General features: G+C 43.6%; 1 protein-coding gene across 1 annotated transcript in view; it reads right to left on the bottom strand.

Moving 5' to 3' along the window:
• GAP43 (growth associated protein 43) overlaps positions 1-20167 on the bottom strand; it is a 58275-nt gene that overhangs the window by 17930 nt on the left and 20178 nt on the right. The window contains exon 2 of the mRNA XM_077781238.2: positions 9745-10372. Coding sequence (XP_077637364.1) covers positions 9745-10372 — 628 coding nt within the window. The remainder of the gene's footprint in view (positions 1-9744; positions 10373-20167) is intronic.

The following is a 20167-nucleotide window of genomic DNA, read 5'->3' as shown; positions in this document are numbered from 1 at the left end:
GCATAATGCCCCCCCTGTCTTCTGTCCCATTCAGGGAGGACTTCACCCTCACATACTAGCTACCCTAAAAGCAAGCAAAGATTTTTTTACTACTTCATTCTACAAATCCCATACAAATCACCATAATTGCTGGTAATGGCATATAATATGTTTGGGTTTGATTAATTAAATGGTCCTTTAATAAAAAAAAATATTATCCCAGAAAAATTCCAGTCTATTAGGACTCAGAAGCCCTGCACAGTTGTGGTTTGAACTGTGATCAGGTTTATCTCTTCTGTTTGGCAGAACCATGTCTATGTCTTTTGCTAGAAATGAGGCCAAGAAGTAGCTGCATGCTACATCAGTTAGGAGCATCTGGAATTTTGTTTTTCTTCCCTGATGTAAAAATCAGTGACTCCATCCATCTTTCTCACAGTCATTTGGCTTCAGCAATGAAAAAGGTTTCTATCTTGAGGCACAAAAAACCATTTTCTTTCTCATTTTCTGTGTCTTTATGGAGTGCGGTGAACAGTGTTGGGTTAGTGTCTCTGGAGACAAAAGTCTGCTGCTCAGCAGCAGTGCTGTGCATTTCCTCACTGTGCCTTCCTGGTGGACCTCAGCTGTGTTTGGGAGAGGATGTGCCATGGGCAAAAGGTCGAGTTTAGTCCAAGCAGGCACCATATTGCTAAGTCTCCCAACAAAGGCTTAGCAATAGTGCTGGGATGGCTTTGTGAAAAAACATCTTCAACCCCAAAGATAAGCTTAAAGGCAGGTGCCAAAACTGTTTGCAGTGTTTGAAGAGAGTTGCAAGATCAAGGTGACACTCATGCCTCCTCACTGTTTGGCAATAAAGAAGTTACCTCCTTTCACCACCTGGATCCCTGGTGTACCAGTTGAATAATGGTCTGTGAATGCAGACAAAGGGCCAGATAGAATTGCTGCTCCTATGAACTGTAGCAGTCCTACTGAAGATAAACTCACAGCAGCCCTCTGATCAGATCAGATCAGATCAGATCAGATCAGATCAGATCTCTTCTGACAACAAGGGAAAGCAGAGGACCAGTGTTGCAAGATTGCACTGAGTTCCTTCCAGAGGACAAATATAGAGACCATTTGTGAGCACATCTAAGATTAAGACAGACTCCTTCAACTCACAAATATTTCTGAAGCAGGGAAAACCCAGTCCCAGGGTTTGGTCTCCTGTGACATATTCCTTGTTTCAGCACCAATGATCAGAGGTTATTCTGAACAGTTTGTGACACTGAGGCTGAAAGCACAGGGGAAATCCTAGCCTTGCATAAGCAGAATAGGTAACACAGGATGTCTAAACTGGAATACCTATCCTCCTTTTTTTTTCTTCTAACCCTACACCCAGTGAGGGAATGGAGTCCCATATTCATTTAGAAACTAGACTGTTATGGACTCAGTCCACACAAGCTTGCATTCACAACTCCCTGTTACAGGCTTGTATAATTTCCAAATCAATGTGTGCCCCAAGCTTTTAAGAACATCAAAGAGTGTTTTACAAGTACTTGCCACCACCCCAACTTTAAATTACTTTTACTTTATTCCATCTTCCATCTCTTCAAGAGGTTATTAAGTAAAGTCTTTGAAATATTTTTCAGAGCTGCAAAGACAGTTTTGTCAAAGTCAGCAGCACTGAGGAATGCTCCTGCAAAATGGTCACAGCTCTTGTTCCTGCTCTCCTAACCCTTTCCCTTTACCTGCAATGCATTATCAGATACGGTTCTGTGCCACTGCACCCACTCCAGCATTGGGATTTGGATGCTCTTCTAAATGTCAGAGAGATTTTCTTCTTCATTAAGCCCTGGAGGTTACAGGTAATGTCCAGTTATCATTACTAGCATTACCAATTACTATGTTTTGCTGAAGGAAGATGGAGAGTTTGAATAGTGTCTTCCACCTTCTGATTTCTTTCATAATGAAAGGAGGACTCATTTGCTATTGCCTCAAGGTACAGCTGGGAAGTCTGTGGTTCTTTGAACACTGGCTAATTGGGACCTTATGACCTTTATCTAAGACTTATTTGCATGAAGCACTGAGTCTCACTTTTCTGGTCATTAGGGGAACAGCATTTTTCTTTATATCCCTGGACCCTGTCCAGCTTTCCATAGCTCTTTTTCCTGACTACACTACAGTGAAGGGTAGGTGTCCAAGGTGGACTCCTGACTGCCAGGACTTCAGCTGAGATTTTCCATTCTCTTCCAGTGTTCCATGATGACACTGATGTAGCTAAGGATACAGAAAGAAAAAAGAAACATTTCACCAATTCACATTTGGTGATGATATAACCAAGGCTCTTAAATGGTACAGGCCATTAGAGCTAAAGGGAGACTTTGGCAGGGAACACAGAAGTAGGAAAGAAGTCACAGTTCTAGTAACCTGCAAAACCAGACCAGATTCTCCTTCAAAGAACAGCAAAGAAAACTACAGCAGTAGTCTCTAACATTTGGGTTTCCCAGACACATTATTTTTAATATCTTGTCTATTTTCTTCCTGAATGGTACCCAGAGAGGAAAGCTAGGAAATGAGGAAGGCCTTCTTTAAATCAAGCTTGCAGCATGAATGTAGTCTTCAGAAATACTGTGTCTAGAAACCTGTTCAAATTGAGCTTGTGTAATATAGTCTTTCACAGGTCTATTGGAGGTCCAGAACTGGAAGTGGAAACTATCCTACAGAGCTGATGCCAGTGACTTGACTTGTAAGCCTTCTGTCGCTGCTTACATTTTGTTTGGTTCTCTTGGCCATTGCCCAGTCTCACAGATCATCATATGTCTAAATAAAATATTTCAGTAGTGTCTTTACAAAAAGAGTCATTGCAGTCCTCTGTGCTCATACAGTAGCTGTCTGCAAAAAGGAAAGAGGTTGGTGTGCACAAGGACTGGGATGAGGAACAAAACAGAAGAAGTAATGCCCTTTTGGAAACAGGTAAACAGTTACAGCTTTTTTTGGACCAATGTGAAGAGTATCTGTCATTCCATCTCATGAAACAGATTTGCAGATTTGAAGGGAGTGCAGAGAAAAGTGACAGAGTTTCTAAAAAGCATGGGAATAATTTCATATAAAAAGCAGTTGAAAGCACTGTTTGCGTTTTCTTCAGGAAGGAGATGAACTGCGAGGGCTATGAGACTATGCCCTCTGTGCATAAATGCATACTGTATGATGCTATATACCATAATCAAAGGCATGAAGTAGGGCTATCACAAGCTTTTGCTATTTCTGTGACATAGCACAAGTGCAGAAAAATATTTAAGGCAATGGTGGCCAATTTGTCACTGAACTTTATGGCCATTGTACAGCTGGTTGGAGTTGGGAAAGCTGTTGATATTTAATCAGATATTTTGTGTGCATACACACACAAATATGTATGCTATACACCACCATAGTTATATTAGCATCAAAAGAGAGAATACACCATGCTTTACCTGTTAAGCCAGATCTCAGACAGTAGAAGACAGGGGTGAGTCCCAGCAGCAGAGAAGTAGTTTACACTAGATCTGCCCATAGCAGTGCTTTGTGCTAGCCACAGAGAGCAGTACAATAAATGGATGTTAGCTCTGACCTAGCTTGGAAATTTCTGTGTTCCTCCACCAGTTATTTGCATGGATCCTTGTGAGTGCAACTTCACCTTTCCAGAGTCTATGACATTTCCACAGAGACTGGAAATGATCGCTGCACTGACATTGATAATCTAGTATTAATGCACCTATTAAACAGCTCTTGAGGAATGTCTAACTAATCTGACTGTGCTGACCTGGTGAACTTTACAAATCCTTTTCCTCTGCAGGTGGCAGTCATCTGTACCACAGAGTCAGTATTTCTACTTCTGAGTTTCAGCTCCCTGGAGCTGTAAATTCCAGCTGACACTCTGCAAGCTCATATCTATCTGAAAAGTCCAGTCTACTTGATCCTAGTGTAAAGAGATTACACTGGCAGTGGTGCAGAGCACTTCTGGCATCTACGGCAAACAGCCATCACTTAAATTTCATAGACTGTCTGTCTAGACAGTCCACAGGTCTGCTATTTGAGCCCTTCTCAGCAGAAATTTTGTTTATCATTTTTGACAGAAAGCCTTCTTCCCATGGAGCATTTTCTCATGATGATCTGAATGCAGATGCAGTGAGCCACTGTGGAAACAATTGCAATGAGAGTGATTTAGAGCAAAATCTAGGTGGAGTTCAACCACTGGTCTTGGCTGTAGAGAACCATGTGTTATCGTGAGTGACTACTGTACAACATGGTACACACTGTGACACAGGCAGGCACTGCTCTAAACAATGTCACCTGTGTGTGTGGTTTGGAAGAGCAACAGCTGTACTTGCCAGCCAGAAGGAGTGAAAGATTGCTGTCACCTTTCCTATAATTTGCAGCCTTCACAAAATAAGCCAGTGACTCCAGTAACCAGCCTTGAGTGTCCATGCAGTCCTTACTGAGGTTCCAGAAGAACTGGTACCTCTTAGGTACGAAGGAGTGGTTACCCTGCTCTCCTGAAGAGGCCTTTTCCATAGTTGGCCCACACCCTTTCATCAGTAAATATTTTTACTGTCACCTATGATTTTATTAAATCATTAAATGTAATACGTCACCTATGATCTTATTAAAAAAGGTCAAATACTGCTTCACCACTGGCCCACTAGTGCAGTTCCCACCTCTAAAGGGGAAGCTGCACCTCATTAGGAAACAGCAGACCTGAGGCATACATGGGACAAGAGACAGTATTGCACGGCAGTAGAGGAGAAAATCCTGCACCTGTGTCAGGCTGTGTGTAGGAAAATTGTGACTTTCCAGCCTGCCCCTCACATGGCTGTTTGCACCAATACAAAGCCAGCTATGAAATAGGTGATGTTTATACCCATTTAGACACAATGCAAAGACTAAAATTTCAGAGCAACTGGGGACTAGACACAGACTTTATACTTCAGCATGTGTCAGGCAACCTAAACTGCATTTATATACTCTTTACTTTGTTGCTGGAATAGCACTACACACAAAAAAATGCTGCCATGCTTGCTTAGACTGGTTCCCTCTGGGGCAGTCATGGGAAGACTATTGTATTTGAATTGCTTTCCTTGGCTACCAGGTGTAACAGCAGAGATAAGCTCCCTTGAAATAGGAATAGCAATGAGGTTGTTCTGCCTTGTGCCAGCTACTCGTGGGCCAAGACTGAAATTCCAAGTCACACAGCTGCAATCCTCTCACATAGTGCAGATTGCACATTCTGGCTGCTACAAGACAATAGACGGTCTCCCTTTCCAAATCTTTATCCAGCCAGTGCTCCCAAAGTGCAGCAAGTATTGTCCTTCCATCAATATGGGGACTGAACTGAAAACAAAGAACTGATTCAACTGTGAACCATTAAAAAGGATCCACAGGGACTTGCTCCCTCTGAGGAAGTGAAGGGAAGATGGTGCCTCCCAGTGCTCCTTGCTTGCAGGATACAGGGCCCTGGGGGAACTGCTAGCTCTAACATTCAAAGCACTTGTCACCTGGCTGATTTTTCATTTCAGCTGTGAAGCTGCTCCATTGTAAAGCTATTTCATGAAGCAAGAAAAGCATTCTTCATATCCCAAGAAAAAAAGATCTGTTTGTTTCCTTAGGCACAATTTACTCTTTCACATTTCTGGGCTTTGTATTCTTACCTGACAATCTGAGAGTTCTTTGATGTGAGAGCCAACTCAAATTGGAAGTGAGACTTGAAAACTTGTGAAATAGAAAACGAATCTAAACTGTGTGACATTCACCTTCTCTCCACCTTGGGAGGACATCATAGCCCATCTTCTTCTATGGTCGCTGTGATGGGTGCTGATCTCATTTCACATCTGCACTACCAGACTCTTTCCAGTAACTTTCATGGAGACTCTCTGGATTTAAGCCAATGCAACCACAACTAGAACTAGTCTCACTTCCTCATCCATATGTAATGTATATATTCCCCTCATCACCTTTGGATTTTGTCTTGTTGAGTAGGCTGGCATCTAAGGGAGCCTATCTAAGTGTAATACCAACACCAAAGAGCCAAAAGCTGGATCATAAGAAGAATACCTATAAATCTAAGTCTTAACAAGGATGCTCAGATGACAAGACAATTTGTTGGCACTCCTGCCATCTACCAAAAGATATTAAGAGGTTTGAGAGATTGTCCTTCTTACATCAATCCTTCATTGCCATTGAACAAAGCCCACTGACTCATTTCATGCCTTACCCACATCCATCTCTTGGATGGAATCCATCTCTTTTTCACTTTTACATACACAGAGGATAGCTTAGGAACTGCCCTGCTGTATAACTGTGAATGCCTGAGGTCCCAGACCAACTACCATTGCATACAGGAAGTTGTTTGAAGCCATTTTCTAGGCCATTATCCAGAAGACAGATAGAGCATATAGAACTGAATAACAAGGAGAGAGGTGAGGACTGTCAGGGGAACTACTGACTGGTACAAAAAACACTCCCCACTCCAGAAATATTAAGCATTAAAACTGTGCACTTCTCTTTATCAGGTTTGTTATTCCTTTCCCCACACCCTGTCTTTTTTCTGTCCTGCCCTTAGATAAAGGCAAAAATACCCCCTGGGTATGAATTAAATGCCTTCCCTAGTGCTAGCACTAGGGAAGGTATCAACAGATAGCATGACAGAGCCATTGTAGTAAAATTCAAGGCAGATGAGCATCACCACCCTAAAGTAGCACGGTCAGCACGCCTCGAGGTAGTAGCAGCCAAGCATGCCATGGCAACCAGCCAACCGATGACACTGGCCAGGAGCCAATTCCATTTAATTTTGGCAGCCTGACACTGCACACCTGTGTGCCAGTCTTCGATCACAGAAACGATATGAGGTGACCTTTGAAGGCCAAGGGGACAGATGAAGCTGAAAGAGGATCTGTCCCTGGGCTGGAGGAGCACTGAAGTGGCAGATGTCCCGTCTTTCATGAATGACCAATGCAGTCACACCAGCAACCACCAGTGCAGTGTTTGCCGGGGAAAGACCGGGAGAAAGGTTGAGATCTGGCAAATGTGTTTAAGTCCATGGAAAGAGTAAGTAATAAGAGAGACAGAGAGCTTTAAAGATATGAGAGACTAATAGGAGAAAGACAGTAAAAACAAAACACAGGCTTTCTGTCAGGAAATATTTCCTGTCTGTGGGTACTTTTGTCCTGTGATGATGCTCTTCAGAGGAATATTCTGTATTGCAGAGCACAGCCTGGAACCCTCAGAGAGATGTACAAGGAGACCTATTTAATCTTTTCTGCATTTCTTTCTTGGATGACTCTGGGGTCACTTAGCCAGCTGTTCAGATTTGTGACTGGAAGGCTGATATCATACTGGAATAGGAATCCAAGAAAAATCTATATTCATTAACATTTTAAAGAGGCTATCAGCTTGACTCTGGCCACACACCTTCCATGTTTGCTTTCTGCAAACATTGCTAAGCTTGAGTATTACTGCATGCATACTGAATAAGTATAAATGGATGCACATACTGGTCTTGAACACTCGATCACTGAAAACTCATTTTTAAATATATATTTGATTGTAGATTTTCCAGCTTCCTCTGTTGGCTAGTTGTTTACATAAGTGATAGTATCATATGCAAATGCATATTAAATTGTGCATTTTAAATAGCCACTTCAAATGATGTGTCCATTAATGGTTGGCCACTTTAAATTATGTTAAAACCAACAAGAGCATGGGGAGGATATCTGAAAATTATTCAGAATATTGCATAGAAATGACTCATGTCATTTTTCCATGTGTGACAACTCAAAACAGGTAAAATAAATTAAAATTAAAATTAAAATCAAATAGCTTGCAACTATAAATGTCCTTCCTCTATCCATTACAGCAGATTAATCTAAACAAAAATGGAATGTCAATTCAAAGCAGAATCATTATTGCTTAGGAATAAGGCATCCCAGGTAATAAATAATAGGGAATTAACATTCATTATCCTGTGTAAAGAGGACCCCAAAACACTGATTCACACTGCCCTATTCTTGCCATTGATGTTTATGCTTTTCCCAAGTATAAAACCAACATAAGTACAGCATGCAACATAGCAACTTATATTTCACTAATAACATGACTTTTATGTTGCCACCTAACTCATCATATAAAGTAAGAAGAAATAGCTGGAGACTTGGACAACAAAAAGCAAACCTAGACAATTCAATTTCAAGGCTTATTTCTAGAAACTTTTAAATAAGTAGAAGTAAATCCAGCAGCCCTTTGTAGTTATGAAAAATCAGTTTAGACTCATGTTCTTGAAGGCTACTCCCCTTGACCATCCCTTAAATCACAAATGTCCAGCATTAGTTCCTTTCCCAGTATTTAATCTGTCCTTTTGGGTATATGTTCTTCCCTATCTGTCCACTTTTGTTAAGCAGGAATAGAATTGCCTGAAGCCCCAGGTTAGCTATGAAGCTTGGAAGCCTAACTGGAGAGTGGGAGGTGCAATTTGTGGAGGAGTAGTGGGACAAATGAAATTATGGAGAAACATCTGTAAGTACAAGACTGGGTGCTGAGGCACTCTAGAATTTACATCAGGCTGTTTATGACCATCAAGGTGATAAGCAGCATTTTCCCCCAACAAGCTAATGAATGCAGGCTGCCCTGTACAACAGATTAGTTCATGAATGTGGGTTCAGTTTTGCTTGGTACTGCCTCATAATTGAGTTTCACACAGACTTACCTCCAATGTTACCTTTTCTATTTTTTTGTTTAGATTCTATTTCTTTGATAAAATAAGAAAGGTCAAGAAAAAAGAGAAAAATATCCTCAGATCTTTGATTCATTTTCTACTCAGCTCAGTATCACAGTTTATAATAAATTCTTCTTTATGGTTTGTAAACATTATAGGTTTGTCAATAAATTCCCACTTTTGCCTCTCAGAACTCTTCACCCCTTCCCAGGGGAACAGGTTAAGCAGACTTGCATTCAGTCAACACTGAGGAATTGAAAACACCTCCTAGAGTGACTTCTCCTCTCTAGAGGACTTCTTCACCTCCTAGAGGACTTCTTCCTCTCTTTTGTCCTCACTCACTGAGCTGTCAGGGCCATTAATATTTCCTTTCCCTGTATGATTCTCTTGCTATTCATGTCTGAATTAGCTGACACAGCTAAAAGCTTCATGCTGGTATGGGGTACTCTAAGTAGAAACCCTGTAAGTATGGGTGTGGATGAAACTGCTTATAATAAGATGTTCCTGACGAGGATGTGGGTGTACTAAGAATCTCATCCATACACAAGTAGATGGAATAAAGACCCTTTTGTCTCCATGACCATGCCACCAGCAAGGTTTCCTGCAGTATGAGAATGCTTTTGTCTTGTGACACTTTCAGCTAAAGCTGGAAGCCTCCAATAACCTGGCCAAGTTGCCCCACCACTGGAGTTGTCTGTGTTAGTGTGACTGAAAAGGTTCATCACTATCTTCAGCATATGCAGAGCTTGGGGAGCTCTACCTCCAAGCCTACCAGCTGGCAAACACTCTCCTGTCACCACAGAAAAAAGGGCTGATGACACCTCCATCTAGAGGAACAGGAACCTCAGCAGGAGCTGCAATATTTCTAAAAGCTGACTGGAAGCAAGAAAGAGGGTGTTAAGCAAGAAATTAATCTCCCACACCCCCAAAAACTAGCAACGATTCCCTTGTTGTCTCTTATCTAGTTCCCACACCAGCTCTTGCTCGCAGGAGACCGAGGGAGGTATCCATTTCTGGAGAGGCCCATTCCGCAGCGAGGCACTCACCTGTCTTCTCTTCGCTTTGGCTGCTCTCCACTGTCTCCATTTGGGGTTGCGCTGTTGCCTTGGCAGTAGCATCCTCTGCAGCAGGGGTGGTGGTGGCAGTGGTGTCAGCAGCAGGCACGTCGGCTTGTTTAGGCTCCTCTTTGTCTTGGGCTTCGTCAGCCTTCAAGGACGGCGAGTTCTCAGTGGAAGCTTTAGTGGCACTTTCCCTTTCGGGGGTGGCGGCAGCAGCGGTCTTTTCCTCTGAGGAGGCAGCAGGAGTGGCAGCCTGTGGGGCTGGCTGCTCTGAGCCCGTGTCGGCGGCTCCATCTCCTTTTTTCTCCTCCGCTGGCACGCTGCTGTCTTTGCTGCCCTCCTCCTGCTGGGCACTGTCAGCGGCGGCTGCTTCTGTGGCAGCAGGAGCTTCGCTTTCTTTGTTCTCGGCCGCTCCGCCAGCAGGGCCTTCCTCCTTCTTGTCGGCAGCATCAGTCTCAGATGCTGGGGCATCTCCCTTCTTCTCTCCCTTGAGCTTTTTCCTTGTTATGTGTCCGCGGAAGCTGGCCTGGATTTTGGTGGCTGCCTTATGAGCTTTGTCTTCTGGTTTGATGCCATCTTGCTCAATCTTTTGGTCTCCATCCTCATTTTTTTCAACCTTTGAAGAAAAACGAGGGAGGAGAGCAGAGGAAGAAAAGAGGGAGATAAGTTTAGATATCTTCAGGTGTAGCAGATGGTCTAATTTTATTGAGAATATCCCATTTTCCTCTCCTTCTAACCACTGAAAAGTTTCAAAACAGCCTTTCCATTTGGTATGGGTTTGGAGCCAGGAAGCCCTAATTTCATCCTAAGGATGGACAGAACATAGGTCTCTAGCCAAACCTCCAGCCAGAGGTTTGTAATAGAAATTAAAGCACCTCATCATCTCTGTCAGCAGTGCTGAAAGCATCTTGGCTGTGTGGAAAGGCCTTCACCAGCTGGCTAGTCTCTATTCCCATGATTTATTTTCCCATTCATTTTGAAATACACCAATTTTTTTCCCCTACTCATTTTCAAAACACTCTCCTGAGGGAGATTTTCACAATCCTTCCAAATCCACCTCTGCTTTCAAGTCGGTGTTTCTTCTTAACGACACCTTGTTTCGCAGGTGTGTGACTCTAATGACACCAAGTGCTTTGTCTTTTATAGCTTTTTGGCTCGGGATTGCCAGCAAAGAATAGGATTGCTGCACCCCGCCCCAGCTCCGTGCTGTCAGACACGCACAGATATTCACAGGATGTACTCCTCACAAACTCCTGCCCACAAGCACTCCAAGTGCTTTGCCTTTGCTCTCCACTCATGGCTTCACTGAAGGATTAATAGGCAGATTATTATCACTCTTTCCAATTTCAGCTATTATTATTTCTCTGACTATTGGGGGGGGCGGGAGGGGAATTCAACCTTCTAACAAAGAACAGGCATTCCCTGTGTTTTTTACACTTAAATCATGCATTAAAGTCTTAAATGGGACCAAAACAGAGCCTGTGTCTCATGCTGGTCTGCTTCAGAGAGATAATGCTCAGCTTATAAACCTTAACTGAATCAACAGGACAGACCATGCTTCACCCCAATAATTTAGCAGGCCTTGGGCAAGTAACAGCTCAGCAGCATATTGATGAAAGGACACTGTTCTATTAATAGTCCCATGGGGAAGCATTCAAAAGGCCTCCTTGGAAGCAGAGACACTGGCCTCTTTGCTGTCTGCACCTGGTTTCCAACACTGACTCAGGTCACAAAACAAAGAAAACAAGCTGACTGGGGAAGATAGAAGCATTTATTCCTGCATGGAAAGAGGGAAACACTCCTTTGGCCATTGCAACTGGGATGTGCCATCTGGGAAAAGGCTCCAGACTAGAAGAAAGAGGGGACAACCTACAAACGTGTTCAGTCAAGGTGTGGCAGGAAGAAGGGAGAAGAAGCCACTGCAACGTGAAAGTGTGGCACTGGTAACATCATGATTGTGGAGAGGGGGAAAGAAGAGTGGCAACAGCAGCAGCAATTCCTGGGAAACAGACTTTCTACAGCACAAGAAAGGGTCAAGCACACATGGGAGTGATGCTCAGCCAGGGAACCAATGTGGTGTCCACTGCCATGCCAGAAGTGGTACCCCCTCTGTCCCCCTTGGTCTCCAGTGAGCACAGATGCCTCACCCCAGCACTGGTGCTTATCTTTCCTTAAGTGGCTATGGTGGCCAAGGAGTGAGGAGCCCCAAATCATCACGGAAAATTGCCACCACACACAGCTGTGCAGGGATGTGGATGGGTCTGTATACAGTGGGAAGTGAGATGGGAGGAGGCACAGGATGCTTATGTAGGGGGTGAAAAAGGCTGTGAATGAATATGTAAATGGTATTTATACACAGAATTCTGCTCAAGGAGTTTTTCTGCTCCTGACCGTGCCCAGGGACAAAATGGTTGTTGCACCAATCACAGGGTAAACATTATGTCAACACTCCCTCGAATGCATTAAATGACACAGTATGGAAGTGGGCTTTTCATGTTTCTCTCAGCTTGTCAGAGAGTAGGTGATGGTTACATGGAAAGACAATACAGGCACCAGCAGGCTGCAACCATTCTTGTGTGTCTTGCATAGCTAGCTCAACACTGTTACTCAGCATCTGGGTAAGCCTTTCAGCCTACTTCAGCACAAGGAGGTGGAAACAAGTTTGAAGCATGTTTAAACTAGCCAGATAGTGCAGAGCTCCACACAGGCTCATCCATCCTGTTCCTTAGACAAGTTTTGCAGCTTGCAGTAAGTCCTGTGTTGCTGTGGCAACCTAACTGCTAATACCTGAACTAGTTGGTTTAAGGAGATCTTGGATGTGCCAGCATTACACCGTAGCCACAGCAACATGAAAATAGACTGGTACTCCTTCAGAAAACTGTAGGACACTTAAATGCTGTAGCTTTGATTCCTTCTCCCCAAGGACTGAGGCTAGTCTCAAACAGCAGCAAGACTGGGAGACTGGAAAGACAATTTAGACATAACTATGAGGCCTTAAGGGTCCAGTCCCCCTGCCTGATTCCTGTGAAACCATTAATGAATGTGACCTAATTGTTAATCCCTGGACAAATAAGAAAAACACTGACTGAAGGGAGATCTCTCTTGTCACTGGCTTTGTAGCTCTCACATGCCACATAGTCCCTACACCAACCAAGACAGCTATTACGGGTCGTGGGCTGACTCCAGAGGAGCTGCCCTGTTACCTAGTCTATGCAGCCCTGTAAAAGCTTATCTCCTTCCCCTGTCAGCCAGAGTCCAGGGTACAGTAAGACACAGGGGTAGCCCTGTATCCCTGTCAGCCCCTGACCTGGCAGGGGATGGGAGAGCACTTCTCTCCAGAGAGGTCAGACCAAAACCTCTCACCTGCACCTATAGCATAGCAGAGCTAAAAGGCTCCTTTGCTATTCCAGTGACATCATTGTCCTCTTCTCCCAGTTAGGATGACATCTAACTGAGTCCTTGCCAGATCTCAAGTTGTGCAACTGCAAAGTGTATTCCCAGCAGGGTTCTTTCAGCATAATTTCAGATACAAAAGATAAGAAATAGGAGACTGGGGCAGAGGTGGAGTTCAAGATCCTGTATGAAAGAAATGTATGAATAGTTTGTCTTTGCCCACTGTGGCCCTCAGGAATCTTGTTTCCATTCAGTCCTTCCCCAGTAAAGCATCCCAGGCATTTGAAATTACTTTTTTTTTCAGACTACTGGCCTGAAGCTACTTCTGGGGTAGGACACGGTATCCATAAAGAATGTGTGTCATGTTGTATAACAATGGGTTGGGTGAGAAAAAGGTTGTTCAGGGGGAAACTTCTGTTCACACAAAAGGAAAAGCCCCAAGGGCTTTTCATCCGTGGATTATGTGCACAGCAGATAAACCTTAATTAAGGAAGCACTCAAAAATAACCTGTACACAGCAGAAGCTCCTGGAAAGCAATTTGTCTTCCTTGGAAAGCTCAAAGGGTGAGTAAGCCCTGCCAGGATACATTCAAAACCATCTCAGTGGAAAACAAGAAATCTGTCTGTCTTATCTATCTCCAAGCATTCATGACATCTTGGCTGTAGTATTGTGGCTAGAATAAAGTGACTCTTGTTACTAGTGTTTGCATGGAATCTAGAGTTCTCTGTCAGGAATCAGGTCTGGCAGGGATAAGTTTCAGATATTAGTATTCCATCACCTCCCTCCCCTTCATTTACACATTTATGTGTAAACTCACACCAATACTTAATACTGAGATATTCATGATACTGTTAGGGTACATGTAATGTATTGCCATTTTACATAGAGCAAATGTCCTCTGTTTCATTTAGGTTTAAATAGATCATAGATCCTGTAATGGCAAAATGGTATCACTGAGGGAGTGGGTGAAGAGCTAAACAGATCCATAAAAGGACACAGTCAAACATGTCCATTTGTTTATTTAGACTATCCTCACACACCCAATGAAGTCAGCGTGCAAAGCTCTTCCTTTATGAAACACACATTTATGTCTCTATCTACACAGCCCACAGCATCTTTCCAGTCCTGGAGGGATGATCCTCTCACCATCCCCATCTGCTTGTCTGCCAAACCTCCAGGTTTCTAGGACATCCCTTCCCATGCAGACTGTTCCTGTAAGTGAAAATTTCCTTGCTATCATGTAGATGAGAGAGTAGGAGATAAATTAATGTTAAATCACAAATAGGGCAGAGGTTAATTCTCAGGTACCAGGAATGTAGAAATTTCCTGGAGCCATGACAAGAAGATTTCTAATCTCTGGCTGCTTTTACACCTTCCATCTCCAAACTCACAGCTTATTGGAGGCGGGGGCAGGGGTGTGTCAAATTATGGAAAAGAATTAAGGAAGTATTCCTATAAACTCCAGACCCTTTTAAATATCTCCTGTCATGGTACTTCAGGAAAGGAGAAATGGAGAACCTAGGTGTTTCCTAGATGCTCCACGTGTTTGCAGCCACATATAGGCAAAGAAAGGAGACAACTGAGTGCTTTGGTCCTTGTTTGCTGTTAATCCACTTGTCTCACTTGTCTCTCATGGTGTACCTCATTGCCCTTCCTTGGAAAAAATTATCACATTGTTTTGTATTCTGAATGCTGGGGTGGAGAGACCAAGAAAGAACTTACTGTTTCACTGAAATATATTTGAATATTACACAGCTTCTTCTGCTTCTCTCTCTAGCTCTCCTTTTCCTGGTATTTCTCTGCCCTCCTTAACATTTATCCTAGCATCAGGCTGTGATATGCTCAGCCATCACCCTGGTGTCTTGCTCCTTTCTGTCCTTAGTTAGGAGCTCCTCTTCAACATGACACCAAACCTCATAGCCCTTTGGTACATGTGGCCATCTCCCAGTATTTTGGAAATGGTGTGCTGGGAGCCCAGATTTAGGACTTATACACCTTTCACCAGACAGGGCTTCAATACTGGCCAGAGCTTGGACATCCATAGGACCATTGACAGTTATCAATAACACACTTCACCCATGTCACCCAAGGGAAATATGATACTTGATTATTACTGGGGGAAAAAAAAACCTAAACAAACAACTGTGTTCTCCACACAAAGGAATAAGGGCCCAGAGTCATTCTTTTCTCATTACACCTGTGCTGAAGTACATGTGGAAACCTTTCCTTCAGTTATTTAGGGAACTAGTGCTGAATCACCCAAATACTAGTGCTATTTGTTAGGTTAAGAGGCATCTCAGCCTATGCTCTGTTCCTGACTAGAACACAATGTATGTTCTTACTGATGTTACTCAAGGCCACTGGGACTCACAAAGAAATTTAGGCATTCAGCTCCTAGTGATTTCCCAGGATTGAGTCACCTCATCCTTTTTCACGGGCTTGGCTCCACATGACCTGATTTGTCTCAGAGACAGCATTTAAGGAGCAGAATGTATTTAAAAAAAAAGACCAGCTGTCTCCCCAGAAGGAGCGAAGCATGGACACGTGAAAGAGCGAAAAGGCTTTCACGCTTTGGGAAGTGAGGAAGCAATTTAGCACACAGAACAGCTTTTTTAAACCCAGTTAAATGGTGTGAAGACACCTGGCTAGAGGATGGCACCTGCTAGCACAACCTGTCTTCAAGGTGAGGAAACAAACAGAGTTCCTTTATTCTCCCAGGATGACTGTGGTGATGGTGGGTAAAACATCCTTGAGAAATAAAAGGTTAATTCATCCCTCTGAAGGCCTATGCAGGATTGCTCCCCAGGGTGTAACTAGCATGGTTTCAGCTCTCCAGTTTCAAATCTTCTAACAATGGGGTTTCCACCCTTTCCTCTACAAGATCCTCCAATATGTAGGAAAATTCCCCTCTATTTTATGGTGCCTAGATTAAAAGAAGATGACAGTCAGGCTGAGGGATGGATGTTATTCACTCATTACAGTGGCTGCAAAGAGAGGTAGAAGACAATTAAGCTAAAACCATTTAGATATTTCTAGTGAGCCTTCTCAATAAATCCATACTCACTTCACCTGTTTTGTGACCCTCCCTTCTGTCTGTCACCCTGTTTCTCTTAAGCTGGTGGTCAACCACAGTGTCCTCTACCACCCTGAAGCTCCAACAGCTCCAGCAGTTAAACAGAAAATAAAAAACATCACTACTGTTTATGTTGCCTTTGCAGGCCAGGTGAAAGAAAGTAGAGCCTTGTCCCTGAAGGGGACACAAAGAGGATGATGTTCAGAATGATGTTCATGTTTCTGGAGCAGAGAAGCTCACAAGGGAAAACACTTGCCTTGGATCTGGTCTGGGCTCTACGGAGCACTTTGGTGGCTGCGGGTCACAGGCTGCACTCACTCATCTTTCAATTTAAAGCACCCAAAGTCTCAGAGACAGGACTGGGGTAGAACTTGAGAAGGTGGTGCTTTTATAGTTCATGCCAAGCGTGTGTGCATACCCTGGGGTGTGGCCTAAGTGTATGAGGGCACTTCAGGCCACGAGGTCTGTGGGGACTGTGTCGAAGGTCTTGAGGGTTTGGCACAATCAACATCTATTCCCTTGCTTGAGGCTGGATCCTAGTGTATACTGTACTGTCAGTTGTGTCTAGTCTCCTTTTTGGAGGGAAATACTTGTGTCACTCCAGAAGGAACCAGTCAGCAGGCATTCAAATAGAGGGATCAAAGCCTAGAAAGGAAGCAGGAAAGTATCCAAGCTGACAATGTAAATCTACTACCAAAATAGCCCACACTGAAGAAATTCAGCAAAAGGACCCAGTGGAAAATTTCCCGTGAACTATGATTTGATTAGAAAAGGCCATTCAAAGAACAGATTATTTTTGATGCAGTTGTGCTTAGATAGAAATGCAAGCTTGCATGTCACTGGACTAATTAGAAATTTACCTTTTTAAGCTCAAACTATGTGGTTTTCTTGGTTGGGTTTGGGGCAGTTTGGGCAAGGATGTTTCCTGCTATGTGGACTATTTTGAAGCAGCACATTCAGACTCTGAAATCAGAGTCTGATGACCATGAGCAGGTAATGAAACCCAGAATTATCAATGTCTCTCCCTCCCTCCATTTTCTCTCCCGGTCTTTTTTTTTTCCCATTTTTTTTTTAGTTTTGGACTCCACAAATCTTTTAGTGAATTGTTATATAGCCTCTGGTGGCTCAGACTGCCTGCCCCTGAGAGCTGGACACATTTGCTTCTGATCTAGCTTTGCTCAGGGCACAGAGGCTAATTTCCTGCTCAGACTTGCTCCCCTGAGATCTTGGGCAGACAGCTGCTGAGATTCCCCAGAGTCCAGGCTTATGCAAGGTCTCCAGAATGACCTCCATAGGAAGCAGAAGCTTATGTCCTGCTCCTACCCCATTCCCTCCATGGCAACACAGGGCATCCCATCCTTCAGGCCTGTCAACAGCACTCAGCTTGGTGTTGTCTACAAATATACTGATAGCACACTTGATCCCACTGTCTCTGTCACTGAGGAAGACATTAAATAGCACTGGTCCCCATATAGAGTCCTAAAAGTCATTACTTGCCATCAGTGTCTACAGGGGTTTCAAGCTGTTGACTGCTACTTTCTGGAGGTAACTGTCTAACCAATTCCTCACCCACCAAAGAGTCCTGCCACCAAATCAATCTCTCCAGTTTAGAGAGAAAGATGTAATTGGGGACCATGTTAAAGGTCTTGCAGAAGTCCAAATGGTGACATCTGTACCCCTTCCCCTGCTCACCGGAGTAGGCACTCCATCACGGAAAACCACTAGGTCAGTCAGGCAGGACTTGCCCTTTGTGACACCACCACTGCTTTATACCAAGCACCTGCACAAAGAAATGGTGTTTCTTCTCCTGAACTGCAGCTATAGCCAGGTGAAACCCTGTGGCTGCCACCTGTGCCTTCGGTGTCACACACAACAATTAAACTTCAGGAGGGACAAAGATGTGTATCCCAGCTGAAATTACATGGTGAGCTGAAGAAAGCAGAAACAGGATTTTGGATTGGGATCTAGCAAGGCTAGTACAGTAAGTAGTGCCTTTCTTACTATTCCATTAACCTACTGGTCAGACCTTTGTCTTTTGTTTTTCCAGTCTTGAAAGAGAGCCTAGCCCCAAGCATCACCTTTAGCCAACAGCTTCCCCATTCACTGAGGAGCACCATACAATCTTTCAAATCATCAGATCTGCTCTTAGCAAAACCAAAAAAAACAGAGTTCCAGGTCTACACAATTTGACAAACTGGCTTCAAAACAGCTCTGCCTAAGATATCCTCTTCCACAGCCTCTTCAGCTTTAGTTCCAAATACGCCAACCCCACAACCCTGCTTCAGAGCTGAACTCTGTGTGCCCCATGATACTGCATCCCCAAAGTGCAGCAATCCATTGTGAAGGCTTCTGCCTATCAGTATAGACTCTCTCTTCTCACTGGGGTAGCAGGCTTTTTATCAGCTTCTAGTTCTGATGGATTCAACAGGTCTCATTGGCATGGCCTCTCCTTAACCAGCCAGGAGCAGGAACAGCCCTATTGGCTCTGCTTCTTCCTCCATAGGATTTCCTGACCCTGTTAATACCAGCCTCAGTTTCACTAGGACAGGATATCAGCCTAACTGCTGGAAGGCAGAGAATGAGGGTGTCGAGATTGGATCTGATCTTCATAGAAGCTCAGTTTATTGATTTGTGTTGTGGATCATCAGGCCCATTGGGATTTGACTGATCCAGAGATTGCCTTTATGCATCCCCTGGCTTGCCCTAGCCATTGTCTTCACCCATCTTTACTTCAGTGGCACCAGTGTTAATATTTGCCCCCCAGATCTTCTACAAGGTTTCTGACAGGACTATCGTGACAGCCTGTATATGAACTCACCACAAGCAGTGGGTAAGACATGGATCCATCTTATGAATCTGAATTCTTCTGAGCACCTCTGTATCTTGGATGCAAAGGGACCTTAAAGAAAACTTTATGTAAAATTATTCTTGGCCTACATTTACTGTTCATTTCTCATACTTGTTTAAAGTAGAAGCAGAGAAGGAGAGCTATCAATATCTCCTCCCTGCTTAGGCACTACTACAGGTGAGAACAGGAAGAGTTAGGCCTACTTTTAAGATGTCAAATACAGGAGACAGGTCATTGGTCCCACTATAGGCTCTTACATACTGCTGACTCACAGAAAAGTGTGAGACGATCCAGACCATTTTCTTCTGTTCCTTCTATTCCAACTTATTTACTGATTAACAGTAGTATAGTAATCTTAATTGAAGTCCAGTGCCAAAAGCAATGTCAGATGATGAAAGTGGAGTTTCATTTCATTGATTCCAGTGACATTTTGCTAGGGATAATTTTTACAAGATCTCTGTGGTCCACTGCTCCAAACAACTTACAAATTGGAGATATTGTTAAGTTCCAGAAGGACTCTGAACATAATTAAATTAGTATTTGTAGTGCTGCAAGAACCTCAAATGCATGGTGTGTAGCTCAGTAAAGCATTGTGCAATATTTAAGCCGGGCTCTTATCTACTTCCTCCTGTCAGTGCAGGATGAGAACATCCTAAAAGGGGGCTTAAGTGTCTGCTGGAACCTGAAAAGATCTTCAGAGGGGACATGTATGACACAGCTTCTTTCACACAGAATCTGGGCTTGACTGCCTGAAACTATGCCTGGTTTGTGTAACTCCAGTGCTTCCCAAGGTCTGTAAAACTGATAAATCAGGCCTGTGATTGCTGCTGTCACTCCTTAGTGGCACAGTCCCAAGGGCACAATGTTGTGCCACACCCCTCTCCCCTCTCCCCTCTTCAGGTGGGTTGTCACCAGAGTACAGGCATGGTTTTGACTGGGAAGATCCTGAACACAAGGCTCAGTAACCCCAGGGCTTAATCATTTTTTTCTAGACCCTGGCACTGAGCTATGGGAAATACACATATGGCTTTGAGCCATTCTGTTTCCTCCTTTGCTCCTTTACTGTATTCAACCCTATTGAAAAGGGAGGAGGGAG

This window comes from Lonchura striata, chromosome 1 (assembly GCF_050655825.1).
Source record: "Lonchura striata isolate lonStrDom1 chromosome 1, ASM5065582v1, whole genome shotgun sequence".
Taxonomy (NCBI): Eukaryota; Metazoa; Chordata; class Aves; order Passeriformes; family Estrildidae; genus Lonchura; species Lonchura striata.
Note: the sequence above shows the minus strand (reverse complement) of the source record. Positions and strands in the feature narration are given on the sequence as shown.